Source organism: Typopeltis vanoorti, chromosome 24 (assembly GCF_054136105.1).
Source record: "Typopeltis vanoorti isolate ZY-2024b chromosome 24, IOZ_Tvanoo_1.0, whole genome shotgun sequence".
Taxonomy (NCBI): domain Eukaryota; kingdom Metazoa; phylum Arthropoda; class Arachnida; order Uropygi; family Thelyphonidae; genus Typopeltis; species Typopeltis vanoorti.
Window position 1 is genome coordinate 20,121,194 of NC_143572.1, and position 17,462 is coordinate 20,138,655.

A 17,462-nucleotide genomic window follows, 5' to 3' on the forward strand; every position below is an offset into this window, starting at 1 on the left:
TAGTGAAGGGATTTTATTGGATTAATCTAGATGGGGTTATAAAAAGAACAGAAGACAAGAGAGGAAGAACCAGAGGCTATCCCTGGAAGTTGTGTAAGAATGTGGTGAAGAGGGGGTGTGAGGAGTAGATTTTTTACACGGGGAACTGTCAGTGAATGAAATGCATTACTGGAATATATTGTTAATACAGGGAGTGTTAAGGATTTTAAGATTCAGTATGATATGATGTCAGATGAATGAACCTCCCATGATGATTCTGCTTACTCCATGGAAGGTGTAATAATAATAATAATAATAAAATCTGTAAACTTTTTTTTAGATGAACTAGTTTTGATTCACTAGTATTAATATGCTAGATATGTTACAGTCTCCACTAGCTATAATGAGTCCACCTACAGTGCACAATGATAGAAGGATATTAGTAAGAACATATAACTGCAGATCTCTACGGGATGATGATAGATTAGAACTGATGAAGGAATTGGATCATATAAAATGGGATGTTGTGGGCCTTTCAGAGATAAGAAGGAAAGAAGAAACTCTCATGAGATTAAAAGATGGACATCTACTATACCACTGTGAATGTGACAGAAACTCAACTGGTGGTGTAGGATTCCTAATAAATAAAACAATCAAGGAGAATGTCCTGTTTGTTAATAAAATAACATCAAGAATAGCTGAACTAAGTCTCTTCAAAAATAAAAGATACCAACTGAAAATTACACAAATATATGCCCCAACTATGGGCCATCCAGATGAAGAGATAGAAGATTTCTATGAAACATTAGAATCCACATTAAATAATTCTAAAGAATTCTACATAATTATAATGGGTGACATTAATGCCGAGATTGGAAGCAGAGATGACCATCTAAACTCCATCAGTAAATTTGGATTTGGACAGAGGAATGAAAGAGGAGAAAGACATTGAATTCGCAGAAGAAAATAACCTCTTTATTATGAACAGCTTTTTCAAGAAGAAAATCAACCAAAAATGGACTTGGAGAAACCCAAATGGACAATGAAATAGACTTCATTCTCTCCAACAGAATATATAATAAATAATACCAAAGTGCTTATAGATTTAATACAGAAAGTGATCACAGACTAGTAAGGGCAAAAGTATGGATCAACAAAAAATGGGAATGGAATAAGCACATAAGAAAAAAGTCCAATTTAGTGAATCTAAAAACCTCTACCACAATAAAACCTGTTATAGAGAATCACTCAAAAATGAACTAAAAAAGTTAAGCACAGCTACTACTATAGATGATGCTAATGAAATCTTAACAAAATCTATCTTGAATTGTGCACTAGAAATAGGAGGTGTAAAAAGGCACCAAAGAGAGGAAAAACTAAGACAGGAAACCTTAGATCTGATGAAGAAAAGAAGAGATATGAAAAGAGATTTGAATGACACCAATAAAATAGAATATGTGGAAATTTGTAAAACTATATGTAAAAGGATGAAACATGAAATTAGATCGTATAATACTAGGAAAATTAAAGAAACAATAGTAATATGAAGGTACTAAGACGAACATTATCAGTTGGAACAAAGGAAATAGCTGCTGTAAGAGGAAAAAATGGTGAACTTATAAAAAATAGAGATGCAATAATCAAAAGAATTCAGGAATTTTTATACTGAACTCTATGAAGACAAAGACTGAGACATCCAAGAATCATCTATGATTAACTCGAGTGAGGAAGAACATGATGCCCCTGAGATCTTACAAGGTGAAGTGGAAATGGCACTGCAGGAAATGAAGAATGGAAAGGCCCCAGGAGAAGATGGAATTATGGTAGAAAACTGGGAGGAAGTCTTGTCATCAAACAGCTGACTAAACTCTTTAATAAATGCCTAAAACAGAGAAAAATTTCAAAAAATTGGAACACTTCTAATATTAATTTTTAAAAAGGGCAATAAGGAAGAAATTAAAAACTACAGACCTATAAGCCTACTCCCCACCATATATAAAGTCTCCACAAAAATTATAAATAATAGAATAAAATCTAAACTAGAGGAAATGCAATCCTGTGAACAAGCTGGATTTAGAAAGAATTACAATACTTTGGACCATATTCACACATTAAGACAGCTCATTGAAAAATCAAAAATCAATACAATAAACCCTTATGTCTGGCCTATACAGACTATGAAAAAGCATTTGATTCAGTTAAAACATCTGCAACACTAAAAGCACTTGAAACCCAGGAAACTGAGAAACCATATATTGAAACACTAAAACATATTTATAATAATGCAACTTCTGTAATTAAATTATATAAAAACAGTGAAAAGTTCCCCATACAAAAAGGCATCTGGCAAGGCAACACCATATCTCCCAAATTATTTACAGCTGCACTAGAGGAAGTTTTTAGAAGCCTTGATTGGGAAACAAAAGGAATAACATAAATGGAGAAAGGCTGCATCATCTGAAATTTGCAGATGATATTGTCGTAATAGCAGATAATCTTGAAGCTCTGGAAGAAAGGCTAAATTAACTAAATGAAGTCTCCAAAGTAATTGGATTAAAAATAAATAGAGAAAAAACAAAAATAATGATGAATACATAAACCATACAACTGTCAAATTGAAAATCATGAACTAGAACAAGTTACTTCATATGTATATTTGGACCAATTGTTATCCTTGGATTGCCAAAGAAAAGAGATTGAACAAAGAATTCACCTTGGATGGATGGCTTATGGGAAAATGAGAGACATATTCAGAAGTGACATCCCTATGAGTCTAAAAAAGGAAAGCTTTCGACCAGTGCATACTTTCTGTTCTAACATATGGAGGAGAAACATGGACTTTAACAGAAGCTCTAAACAAAAAGCTGAGAACAACACAACATTGCATGGAGAGAAGTATGCTAAAAATAACATTAAGAGATAGGAAGACAAATACCTGATGAGATAAAATCTCAAACAGGTGTCCTGGATATTGTAAAATACATTAAACAGGCTAAGTGGAGATGTGCTGGCCATATTGCCAGATGCAGTGATGGGGATGGACTAGAAAACAACAGAGTGGACACCAATGGATGGAGAAAGACAAAGAGGAAGACCGAGAAGAAGGTGGAGAGATGAACTGGAACAAATTGCAGGAGTGAGATGGATGGGAGAGACAGAAAACTGAGTGGTCTGGAAAATCATGGGGGAGACCTTTGTCCAGCAGTGGACAGAACCAAAAGGTTCAAGAAGAAGAAGAGTATTACCTTTCCATTTTTGTGAGTGCCTCGAAACTAGGCAAGTAATTCCATTCATAAAATTATAGTTAATTACTTAAGGTTCATTTTTCATAATAAAAATTGTTCAAATGTTCTATAATCCCAAAACTATCACATCTGTATGTACTCTACGAGTGTAACCTTGTGATGCACGTGTATAGAATATTTTATGCATCTCCTTTTTACTATGTTGCTACCTACACATATTTTGCTATCTGGCTTAAGATGATGTGAAAAATTTATGATTTATTCTTTCTCTCTGAGTAAATGGAAACAAAAACAAATCTAATTAATATATAAATATGTAAAAAAGTAGATCAAAATTTGTTGGGGTTGATAAAATACACAGAGTGTATATTCTATTTCATATCTATTTTATGGCATGACATCTTGTGGATACAACACTTTATAGCTAAGTGAATTCTTGTTTTAATAAATGGTACTGAATTTCACTTTGTTTGAACTGAAACAAAATTTTTTTACATGCCTTGGAAAATCACATTCAAATAGATTTGACAGATTTTTGTAATGCATTCTAAAAGAAAAATCATGGTAATGCAGACATCATGGTAACCAGTATTACTGTATGCATACACCCACTCTATATACATATAATGTACTTTTGCATCTGCAAACTAGTCTACTTTTGACAAAGGAAAGAAAAGCTAAAATCTAGCCTGAAGAACAAAAAATGCATATGCTACAATACTTATGATAATACTGTACTTGTAGCTTTGGCAGTAATTCAGTATTTGCAAATATAGCAGTTATACAGTACTTATAAATCTGAGAGAATTGTTCCACATAGTTTCGGAACTGAAATGTTCCTGCAACGAGCATGGTTGCATCAAGTTACCCAAGATTGCTCCATGAAATGCTTATGGTAAGAGCTCCAGTCAGCTTACACTAACTACAGTTTACACCAGAATGAACTCAAGATTTAAACATTTGCTAAGTTTCAGTTACAATTTCAAAATTTCACTGTACTTTCTATTTATAAATATTATGATAATACTCTGAAAATAGCTCAAAATCCAGCAAAATATAGTTAGTCTAAAAACATTTTATTTTTTCAATGATATTGTAATGTCACCATTAAAACCTAACAAGTTAGAAAAAGTATATATGAGGGATGTTTGAAAAGTTTGGTAAAAAAATAAGTTAAACACATTTTTTTTGGAAAAAACCACCTTTATTTCTCAACATAGTCTCCATCGAGGTCTACACATTTGGTCCAGCGAGTTTCCAATTTTTTCATCCCATCTAAAAAGTAGGATTTGTCAAATTGTGCAAAATAGTCATTGACAGCCTTGATGACATCTTCATTCGAAGAAATTTTTTTCCAACTGAGCCAAATTTTTGAGTTTGGGAACAAGAAGAAGAAGTCACAAGGGGCCAAGTCTGGAGAATATGGTGGATGTGGAACCAATTCAAACCTCAATTTGTGCAATTTTGCTATGGCGACGGCCGATGTGTGAGACGGTACATTGTCTTGATGGAAGAGCACTTTTTTGTGTGCCAATCTTGCCCGTTTTTTCTTCAGTTCTTCTTTTAAACGGTCCACCAATGACACATAATAGACTCCTGTTACTGTCTTACCCTTTTCCAAATAGTCTATCATGATAATTCCTTGGGAATCCCAAAAAACAGTGGCCATCATCTTCCCAGCTGACAAAATGGTCTTCGCTTTTTTTCAGTGCTCTTTCACCGGGCATTGTCCACTGATTTGACTGCTGCTTAGACTCAGGTGTGTAGTGGTGGATCCAAGTTTCATCTACAGTCACAAATCGATGCAAAAAATCCTGCGAATTCTGATTAAACATCGTCAAACACTGTGTTGAAATGTTGACCACTGTGTAACATTAAAAGAAAGAATGATGCAGAAGTTTTTGCCATAAGCAATGACCTAATGCAAATTGTACATCTATGTACTCAAATTCCTGATAGCTCCCTCCCCTCTCCCAATACCCTGGTTCTCCCAACTTCATGTCCTTTGGCACTACATAGGTACCAAGTGAGATGACTTCTGGAACTTCTCTTTCTTTCCATGTTCTGACTATTGCTTCCGCTCTTCTGAAATGAACACTTCTTCCAAAAGAGTTACATAAATTATTCATTTTGGTACAAAAGCTTACATTTCCCCATTCCAACCAAAATTCTCATCCATTTTCCAAGCCCTGTTTCAACAAAGATGTACTAAAGCAGTTGAAAAAAAAAAAAAATACAGCTTACCACAGATGGCTAGCAACAAGAATCCAAGTTTCATATTCAGCCTATGCTGAAACATGCAATGGATGAAAAGCAACTATCTGCAAATCCAAATCTGATCTCATAAATGTCAACAGCATAAAGCTTGCCTTCTGATCTCTTTTTCAAGAGACCAGAAGGCAAGTTACTGCATCTGAAGATGACGCTGACCTCCTAGCATCATTTTTTCCCTCCAACTGCTGCATTGATAACCAAGACAAATCACCTCCTGCAATACCAGATACTGAACCACATGGTTTTTCCAGCAAAAAGACATCAGAATATTAAATTTGGACAGTAATTTGTCTTCTGGTCCCAAGGCATCTCTCCAATTGTATTCAAACATTGTAATCCAGAGCTAACATCTGTCCTTTACATGTCTACAATCTTCTATATTCAGCTGGCACATATCCGAACACGTGGAAGCAAGCATTTATCCAACCTATCCCAAAAAAGAGGGCTAATAGTCTGAGGTAAAATTCTCAACTAATTACCATCATCTCAATTCTCTCTCCAAAATAGTGAAGAACATTATCAATAGTCAACTTCTGCACTATGTAGATGCCCACCAGCATGGATTTGACCAACTAAATCTAGATGCGTGGTGACCTCTTAGCCAGCATCTCCCACCACTGGACTCATGCCATGGAATGGTTCAGAGAAAATGTGCTGTTACTCTTGCCATTTCCAGAGCTTTTGATTGTGTTTGGCATTAAGGCTTGCTAGGTGAACTACCTTCCTCTGGTTTACCTGCAATCCTCTGCAATTGGGTGGATAGTTTTCTCTCATCATTCAATGCATGTCATGGTGGATGGCACTCTCTTCCAAACTTTATTACCAATACAGGAGTGCCTCAGGGCTTTTTTCTACCCCCTTTCTCCTATACATAAACAACCTACTCTCAATCACAACTAATCCTATCCACAGCTTTGCTAACAATAACACACTCCATCCTACTCTTACAACAAACCACAGTTTCTCAGATATCACAAGCTTCAAAATCATCTACAATCAATGCCTTAAACTGATCTCCATACCATCCTTCAGTGGGATGAAAATAACCTAACCACACTTAATACCATCAAAATGCAGTCATGTCCTTTATCTCACAAATATGAGATCTCAGCTCACCTTTCCTTACCATCAATAACACTCAAATCACCAGATAGGATTAGATCTCTTTCTCCTTGGACTGACATTTATCTCCAGCCTCTCTTAGCATAAGTGCATCATACCAATAGCTTCCTCAGTCTCTAAGATTTTAAATTCACACATCCAGCTACTAACTCTATACAAATTCATCCATCCTGTTCACATGTTTGAGATCATACACATAAAACCTCCCCAAAATTCCTGATGCTGTCCAGAGAAGAGCAATTTGGCTTATAGACTATCAAGAACCACAATTTCATACTCAGCTCATGATGAAGCATGCAACAGACATAAAATAACCACCTGCAAATTCAAATGTGAGCTCATAGAGGCCAATAGCAGAAACTCGCCTCCCGTCATGCCTTCATGAGATCAACCTCCACTTCTTGTTGGTTTTGTAAAAGAAAACAAGCAGCTGTCCAACATTCTTTTTCAGTACAACTGCAAACACACTGAACCTGCTTCTTCTCATCTTCTATTTCATCTACATCTGGAACGTCCTTCATCATAAAATATTTCCCAAGGATAAATAAAGGAAAAAATGGAAAAAAAATTCTTCAAAAATCTTTTATGAGTTTGTATAATTTATTACACAAACTAAGAACTAGATCAATTGTCTAAATCTTTACAGATATTACATATAACCTCCCTAAAAATCACTTGTACAATACAGAATATCAAATTTACTTATCACTTACACAAGGTAGTTACAGTTTTGGGTTCTGTTACGTTTCAAATTACAACATAATAGAGTGGCAGTTTTCCAATTATCCCTCAGATTGTATTTTATTTTATTCACATTATTTAATGCTTAATTATAATATTTTTTTAAAGAAACAGTAATACATATTAATTTTCATGAAAAAAAATTATGCAATCGATCTAAAATAATATATTCTTTTCTTTTCTTACCTTATAAACTCAAGGAGCTATACAAGCTCATTCACACCTTATGTAGGATTCAAACCTGCAGTTTTATTAAATGAGCTAAGAGACAAACTATAACCTACTCATTCTCTCTCTTTTGTAAATATACAAAAAAATATTAGTGCCATAAAATATCTGAAATCCATTGTTACTATTCTACCTTTTTGAACTGTCAGTTATATTGAAGATGATCTGTAAGTTTCAGATTGAAGTATTTGTACATACATTATTAATAAACTTTGTATTTGAATGCTTTAAAGTTAGTTACCATAACTGTGGATACTCAAAATTTTATCAGTACCACGTGAAGAGATTTAGAGCCATTGCCTTTATAACAGAAATCAAAAATAAGCAAAGAAGAATATTTCAAGTTACTATGATTTACTTCTTAGAGGAAGACAAAGGAACCATATAAAGATTTGTTCTCCTTGTAGTACACTGAGTTTACAGGCAAAGAAGGATTATTTTGTGAGTGTATAATTTAATTTCATAGTTTGTCTATGTTCATAATTTCTTTCTCCACATTTGTTCCTTAATTTATGGAAACCAGTGTATAACATAACTAAAACAAATTATGTATGAACTATTACAATATAAATTGACTGAAACCACACGGAACATTAGTTAGCTATTGTTTAGCAGTGTGCAAAGTTGAAGTCTGACACATAAGAGATTTGATAAGCGATTTTCAAATATCACACAGGATTAATCCTCAATTCCTATTAAGTGTGCCTTGTGAAAAGATGACCATAGTTGATTCCTTTATGTTGTCTTTAATATAGGGCATGGAGCTCTTATTCCAATCAATGTTGTGATGTGTATGGAAAAACGAAAGCCAGGCCCGAGTGGTGGTCTCTGAAATTTTTTTGAAATAAGACAGAAAGAACATATCAGAGATGTCAACAATAACAGAGAAGACAACACACACACACACCAAAACACTGAGGGGAGGGGGGAACAGCATGGCTTTTAAAAAATACAGGTCCAGCCTTAATAATTTACTCACATTTTATAACAATGACAGCAGAATTAGATAAGGGAAATGGCAATACTATGATACTGCCGGACTTTGCAAAGGCACTTGATAGAATACTGCATGGAAAACTATTACAAAAGATGGAGCAAATGGGAATGGATACAAAGCTGGTGGCATGGATTAGGGGTAGCTGACAGGCAGACACCAGAGAGTAATATAAGGTGGAGTTTTAGGAGAACGACTAGTGGGATGCCTCAATGCTCTGTACTAGGGCTGTTATTCTCATTTATATATTAATGACATAAGGAATGATTTAAGGGGAAGGATATTCAGTTGTTTGCTGATGATGCAAAACTACAGAAGGCGAGGGTTGATAAAAGTGATGTAGATATCATGCAGATGATCTAAATATTAAACTGGCAGTGTGAATGAAGGATAATGATTGTCAATTTAATGTTGCAAAATGAAAAGTTATGCACTTCGGGATGAAAAGATTAACTGTGTGTTACAATGATGGTACTAAATTGCAAGAAACTGATAAGACTAGGGATATGAGGGTAATGGTGGACAGAGAAAGCCGAAGTTTTTGCAACTCATATTGCAAAAGTTGGCAAAACGGTAAAAGGATTACTTGGATGCTTAAAAATACAACCTTGGAAAGATAGGAATGTTATTATCCTCTTTATATAGGTATGATTTAGTTGCACCTTGACTACTGTGTATAGATTTGGCCACCTGGGTTTCTTGGGAATCAGGAAATAGTGAAGAGGATCCAAAGATGAGTAACCAAGCTGGTGATAGGTCAATGGAATTCTTCCTATTCAGATTGAAGGTACATAGAAGTTACTAAAGGAGTTTTTTAAGATTGGAAGTTTTGTAAGAATGTGGTTATCAAGAGTATGCAGACTATGATTTTTGATTGGAGAGTGGTCAATGAGTGGAAAGGATTTCAAAAAGCGCTTGTGAATGTTCTGACAGTGAATGAGTTTAAAGAGAGATATGATAGCTATTGTGTGTATGAAGGTTCCTCTGACTCCATGGAAATACCCATATAATAACAGAAGTTAGTATAAGGATAGTCAAGTCATGCATGACCATTGGTGAAATATATGAACTATTCTCACTTCATTTAAATAATTTAGCAATGATGTTGGAGATGAAGAGCCAGGAATAAAATTTTGATTCACTGTGGGATTTGCAAGTTTTCTTCCTCATCATGATTTAAATATAAATTTATTAAGAGCAGCAGCACAAGGGCATGCCTTGTGCTGCTGACCACAAATTTTGCAGACCACAGTTCTGCAAAATTTAGTATTTTAACAAACTGAAAAAAAAAAAACATCTTGAATACAAATGATTCTTACTATAGACAGCACCATTACAATCACCCGCTATAACAAACTAATAAAATTCCCTACCACACCCCATTAGGCACAATATACTGGAGTCCAAAAGCTAAGGATGAACTAGATTTTTACCTAGTGGTGCACTCAGGATTTAATCTGGGGGGGAGAGTTGAGTAGACGATTTGAGAATAGACACTATGCATTGCATACAACCTATGACTAAGTATCTGCAGTGATCGCCAATGCATGATACCTGTGATCTCCTCTGGCCTGGCTCGGTCTGCCCGAGCACTACCTCATTCACCTTGCGTTCACAGCGACCGTGATTCCTGAGAACTATAGGGTATTCCCACCTTATGTGACCACTAATTCATAAGTAGTATAGAAATAGAAGACAGGACACAACATAAATACAAAAAAATTTATTTTAATTAGTAAAAGATTTTTGGAAAAATTTCTAGTGTTTTTTCCCTTTTTATTTTTTTTGGGGGGGCCCGAAAAAGAAAAAACATCCAAAGCCAGTTCATGCCTGATGTTGGCAATTTCCTCAACAACATTATCCATTTCATTTGAGAAGCCTCTAAAATCATTTGCACAATGTGGAAGAATGTGCTTCCAAATGGCTCGCATTTTGCTAGCAGAAGTTTGCATACATACAAGTTTGCAACTTTATTTCTTCATGAAAAGAGCTTCCTTCAAACACAATTCACTTGGTGCAATCTTTTGCTTATTATCTTGTTGAGTGCTATCACTTTGCATGCAATTCAAAAATTTGAACATGTACCTGCTTTCTACTCGAAATCGTCAGTTATACAAAATTACCACAAGCTGATTTGTCTGAAATTGTAGTTGTATTCTTCAGAAATAGTGTTTGTCCTTAGGTTTTGGACTATTAAAGGAAGTTAACTATAGTAAATCTACATTAACGAACCATTCCCAAGGTCTTACTGGTTTGCTATAGTGAGCATTACTTTATTCAGCACTTCCATTTTATCATCATCATCATGATCAAATATCTGATAAGCACACCAAAGTAGGTATATATAAGATGTTAAGATAGTACTACGTCAAAAGTTTTTACTCCTTACTAACTTTCTAGTGTTTTCTCATTACTAACCTTCTATTTGCAATTTCTATATTAATCTGTTATCTGTCAGAACTCCAAATATTGATCTTATGTCAGATCTTATATTTCACTTTGATTTGATTCACTGTGAGATTTGCAAGATTTTTTACCTCTTACTGTATCGATCTACCTAGATGTTGGCCTCTGGGTCTTTTTCCTGCCATCACAAAAAACACCTGTTTTACTAATCTTTCTTCTTCTATTCTGTTTAAGTGACCATACCTCTGCTCACAATTCCTGAATGCTAGCAATGTCGAGTTCCTTCCTAATATGCTCATTTTTAATATGGTTTCTGCAATTGATACTATCTGTCCACTTCCTTACTAGTCTGCCCCCCCCCCCCTGTTTTTTCAGAACTCTCATATCTGTGGTCTCCAGTCAAGTCTTATTTCTAACCCAGCTATCAGATCAGCAAGTTAAAACTGACTTGAACACTGCCTTGTATAGTTAATTTAGCGTTCTGACTAATTTTTCTATTATTCCATATATTTATTCAGTTGAATCCCTACCATACCAGATTGCTAATTCTGTTACTATTTTCATATTTAGTTTGCCATCTTCACTGAAAACTGTGCCTAAATAGTTGGAATCTTTTACTTGTTCTATAGGTTCTTCATTCAGGATATAGTTGATGTTTTCAATAATCCTGTCTATTAACTGCTGATTTTCATAGCTGTTATTCAATTTACTTAGTGCATCCTGCAGACTTTTTTTAAATTTTTTTATTTGTTTAGGAGTACTGAATCATTTGCATATAATAAAGAGCTGAGTTGGATATCTGTAATTTTCATATCAAGCTTAATGCCACTTTTCATCATAATGTGATTCATATAAAAGATGAAGAACAGTGGAGATAATGTGCACCCTTGTCATACAGATTTTACATCAAACAACTTCTTGTATCTCCTTTAATTTTACCTGCTAACTTACAACTCAAATATAGATTATGCATTCTGCTTGATATAATATACATTTACAACACATTTTTAGAAGCTTCCTTCCAGATCAACACAACTTAAATACAGATCCCTTTTGTATTTCCATGATTTCTCAACTATTTGCCTTATAGTGAAAATATGATCCTGATAGCATCTATTTGGACTGAATCCAGCTTTTTCTTCTCCAAGATTTTCTTTCATATTCTTAGTCTTTTTTGAAGTATGCTTGCATAAATCTTGCTGGAATACTAAGCAAGGAAATTCCTCTGTACTTCTCACATTCAATTTTATTTTCCTTTTTAAAGATGGGTGCTATAAGCATTCTACTCTAATCATCTGGAATTCAAACCTGTGACCATGCCATCTAAATTATGCAGTGTAGCCACTATAAAACTTTTATACCTCATATCTGAGGTATGGAGGTATAAAATTACTCCTTTCTACATTTCAGGTATCTTGAATAGCTTTTTCTACTTCAAGTACTAATATATATACCCCTGACTAGTAATAATAAAACAAGAATATCTAACAGAAGCAGAAACCAAATCCATTTCAATTTCTGGAAAAAAAAACTTTTTTTTTTCTTCTTACATCTCTCATATACTTCTGTATACGAAAAATGTAGATATCTAAATACTCTATGAAGGTGTGTAGACAAAAAAAGCATGCATGCACTTATTTTTATCTGACAATCCAACTACAAAACGTTTCAAATCTACCAGCACAAACCATTTCGGTTCAACAATGATAGCCACACTTATTTATTTACTACCAGAATAGACAGTCTGGTAGTAAATACAAACATCCACATTGCAGTAGAATTCAAATCCACAACCTATAAGTTACAAAGAAGAGATGCTATCCACTAAAGCTAACAAATGAAGATATATAAAATTAAGATAAGCTTACTTTTTGCAACCACTGAATTAAAGATGATGGTACCATTTGATGACGAAGACTGTGTACAGAATCTGTGAGCGCTATTGCAAAAACCTGATCCTGAAATGCTTTTTGAAAAAAATTAGCCTACAAGAAACATTGAAAATTTATTACTATCATATATAAATAAAGGTACAATACATAAATCAACAATATGTAAGCAAACTTTTTATTATAATTATTTAACATTTTTATAAATGATACACTGGCAGCTTCAAAAATCTGTAAACAGAAATATGCATGCTATGTAAAATGTGGTAAATTTGCTGTAGCATGCAGAGGTCATGGCAAAGATCCAAGTACAATGTTTCCAAATGATTTGTTAGTGTTTGGGGTAGGTGAGGCCAATCAAATCTGAAAGCTTCAGGCAGTAACTTATTAAAACTTGGATTTGTGAGAACTTCAGTTGAAAACACATTCAAACTTATATTTTGTCCTATAAATTATTATTATTATTATTATTATTATTATTATTATTATTATTCCTGATACCTCCAAGGAGTCCGAAGACTCATCGTGGGAGGACATCTACAATTCTCTCTACACCTAACCTCTACTACGAATCATCTCTATCAACGCCATCTACCGCCCACTTCCAACACCACCACAACTAGTAATTTTTGTCTGTAAATTGCGTGTGTTCTGATCGGCCGATTTGTATGTATGCGGGATGAAAAACCCGAGTTTCCGGGAGAAAAAACCCTGCTACCTCCATATGAGATCGGCTAACTCACCTTCGATTGAAATCGACCAGATAAAGATTCCTCCCGTCGCGACGAGAATCGAACTTAGGCCTATTCCAATCGAAGGGCGCAATGTACCGTCGTTCTTCCAATTGCGCTACGGAGGCGCAATTGGAAGAACGACGGTATGCTTAATAAATCTAGGTATGCTAAAATAATCTAGGTATGCTTGAATCTTTAAAAAAGTCCAATCAACCATTTAATTTTGTACATGTTGTAAGACACCATATTATAGGCAGACAGAGAATATGTCAACTCTAGTCATAAACAAATTTACAGAGACTAAAAGAATATAGCTTATCAATGTGAAGAGTTTGAATTTACTGTCTAATAATAATGTTGCTATGGAGCTTTAGCCAGGACTTTAATTTATTTGCTATAATGCAGACTTCCTTACAATTTTTTTTTTTTTTTTTTTTTTTTTTTTTTTTAATTTTAAAAGACTAGTTATGTGTTTTTATGTCAATCTTACTTAGGAGAGTTTGATGACCTATAGTACATTTAAGTAAGTACAAGCTGGTTAAGAACCTGGAAATTCCAAAACATGAGTATTTTTCAAAGACTCCAATAAGTGAGATAGTAGCTCATACCAGATGGCAAAAATGAACTATTATCTGAAGACTTATACAAATGCCCATAGCAAATTGGGATTTAAATCCACAGCCTATATTACTGTAATCTAATGTACAGGAGGAGCTTAATACCATGCTGAAAATTCTGCTTTTTAATAAAGCATATGCAAGTGTTTTTTATTCTTATCAATTTTTTCAGCATGTCTTCATCACTGTGAGTGTTAGTTTCTTGCTTAATTGAAATTAGTTTCAGTTTGTGCATAGATGTTATACATGAATGGCACTAAAAAGTTTTTTTTTTTTTTTTTTACTTTGATATTAATTATACATAATAAGTATCTGATTAAATAGAAAATAGTTAAACTTGAATGCAAGATTTATATCTGGAGTATATGTTTATTTGTAGTCATCCTCTGACATAGCCTCTAATATCAAGAGATAAACTGCAGTGTTTGCTTTGTTTTTGAAATTTATCTGGCTCCTTTAGTGTTAAGAAAATAACAGACAGACTGTTTAATCATCTGTACACATTCAATACATCAGATTTGAAAACTGAAGTACTATACTGTTTTAACTTATGAAAAACACACGTTAGTAATTGCAATTAATGACATTTACAAATCTGGGTGACATATTTTTGCTGCACACATGCAGTTTGCAGAAAGCAAGGAACAGATGTCTCATACATAACATATGCATTACTTAATTCATTTATTTCAGAAATAAAAAAAAAGTAGCTCAACATTATAAATACAGCTGTGATTAGTTGCAATTAATATTTGCATTCTATTAAAAAAAAAAAATAGTACAAATTTAATGATCATACAACACATGTGAATCATAATGGGAAAAATACTAGTAGAATAAAGAAATCCCAAAAACATAATAGATGAATACTAAAAAGAAATTATGATTTATATTTATATTTGTAATTATTTATACATGAATTGGTAGAAACTTAATAAAAAAATCTCCTTTTAAGTACCTTATAGTAGATTTTCACTATAGAAAACTGAATGGGAGCATTTACTGTATATTTAGTAGTTAAAATCCAGATTACAGCATAATTTATTCTTGCCATATGAAATACACCTTAATATGTCTTAGTTTTATTATTTAGATTGCATGTGTTGTACTTTCTCTGCATAAAGAACCAAAATTTAGAAAAATCGCCAAAATCTAGGGGTGCTTAAGGGTCAAAGCTGTATAACTGAGATGAGACCGCCTTTAAAAGAATGCAGAGAACCAACCAGGGCTTCTGACCTAATGTCCAATCCTCACCTTCTTGTGGTGCATCCTGTTGGGTATCTACCTGGATACTGAACGAATGAGAATAGGCCAAAATACAAAAAACCGGGCTGGGGCGTCACCCGGTTAAACAAGGCACACATTGTTTTCACCAGGGAACCAGGGTGAACAGCGAAAAGTCAGCTACTGGAACAAATCTGAAAACACACCCCAACTCAACATCACCAGAGTTAAATATCAGTACTATCAACATAAGAAGCCTGAATGACAAAGAAACGGAGCTAGCTGAGGAATCAGATAAGTACCAAATCGACATAATAGGGGTGACTGAAACAAAAAAGACAAAAACTGGCGATATCTTTTTGAGCAATAAATACAAAATGTTATATTCAGGCAATGACAATCAAGGAAAAGAAGGAGTAGCCATAGTATTCAACACTAAATATGAGGCTAATCTTTGTAGCCTCGTATTTAGTGGGCAGTCTCAAATAGAGTGATGTGGACAAATATGAGAATGGGAAACTGGACAACGAGACTTATTTGTGCCTATGGTCCCACAGAAGGTTCTACTACGGCAGTAGTGGAGGAATTTTTTGAGGCTTTAAAGAAAGCGGCAGACACAATGAAAAAGGAAAATTTGGTCCTTGTTGGGGATCTAAATAGCAGAGTAGGAAATGATTGTCAGACATACAAAAATATTTTGGGAAAATTTGGAGAAAAGAGTAAAGCTAATAATAATGTCAAATACCTACTGGATTTCTTCTCAGGACATGGACTGGTTATTACTAACACCATGTTCCAACATAAAAATGTGCACAAATTCACATGGAGAGAAGAGGCAAGGAATAAGAAAAGTCTCATTGACTATGTTATTGTTGACAGTGAAGTTTTCTCTCTGATGCAGAACATCAGAGTGTACAGAGGATTTGAAATTAGAAGTGATCACTATTTAATCTTGAGCAGCATAAAATTGAATTTCATATTGAAAAAAATGACATGTAAGAAATTTTAAAGCGAATTAAAGTTGAGCAGCTCTCAGATGTGAATTGTAGACTACAATACACAAAGATTATTGAAGAAAAAAAATGAAAGAAAGAGTTTGAGAACAGGAACCAAATCTTGGAGATTCAGTGGCAAGCCTCGAAGAAAACAGTTGATTGATTCAGGCATAGAGAGGCATGTGGCGAGGTTGTCTGCAAGGATAGAAAAATCAGAACTCCATGGTGGACACAGGAAGTTAAAGAGGCGGTGAAGGAAAAGAAGAAAGCATATCAAAAGTTTCTGGCAAATAAATCAGCTTGTGCTCTTAGAGAATACAGAAGCAAATGTAAGAAAGCGAAACACCTTGTAAAACTAGCTAAACAGAAGTCATGGGAGCACTTTGACAAGAACATAGAAAACAAATATCAAGAAGGTGGCAAAATATTCTGGAGGTTGTTGAAGAAGCTTAAGAATGGAGGAAAGAGTGCTGTAAAAGGAATTAGAGATGATAAAGGTGACATGAAAACGGGAGAAAAAGATATCCTTGAAGTATGGAGTAATTACTTTGAAAAACTGCTAAATGAAACAAGCAGTGATGACAGCACAGTGGTAAAAAACACTGACCAGGCATGCAGTCAGGAATACATATCCATACTTGAAGTAGAAAAAGCCATCAAAGGCTTGACATGTGGAAAGGCAGTAGGAGTAGATGATATTCGACCAGAAATGCTGAAGTATGTTAGTATAAAAGTGTTACAGTGGCTGCACTGCATAGTTCAGAAGGCCTGGACAGAGGGGCAGATTCTTGATGATTGGAGTAGAGCTCTAATAGTACCCATATTTAAAAAGGGAAATAAAATTGAATGTGAGAATTACAGAGGTATTTCCCTACTGACTGTTCCTGGTAAGATTTATGCCAGTATACTTGAGAAACTGTTGAGAAGAATTGTGGAAGAAAAGCTTGATGAAGAACAAGCTGGATTCAGGCCAAATAGAGGCTGTCAGGATCAGATCTTCACTTTACGACAAAT

At 34.3% G+C, this 17,462-nt stretch overlaps 1 protein-coding gene across 4 annotated transcripts in view; it reads right to left on the reverse strand.

Annotated features, from left to right (window-relative positions):
* LOC150092978 (cotranscriptional regulator ARB2A homolog) overlaps nucleotides 1-17,462 on the reverse strand; it is a 216,902-nt gene that overhangs the window by 84,036 nt on the left and 115,404 nt on the right. For all 4 annotated transcript variants that reach the window (XM_090413574.1, XM_090413573.1, XM_090413572.1 and 1 more), the window contains exon 9: nucleotides 12,858-12,974. In XM_090413574.1, coding sequence (XP_090269700.1) covers nucleotides 12,858-12,974 — 117 coding nt within the window. The remainder of the gene's footprint in view (nucleotides 1-12,857; nucleotides 12,975-17,462) is intronic.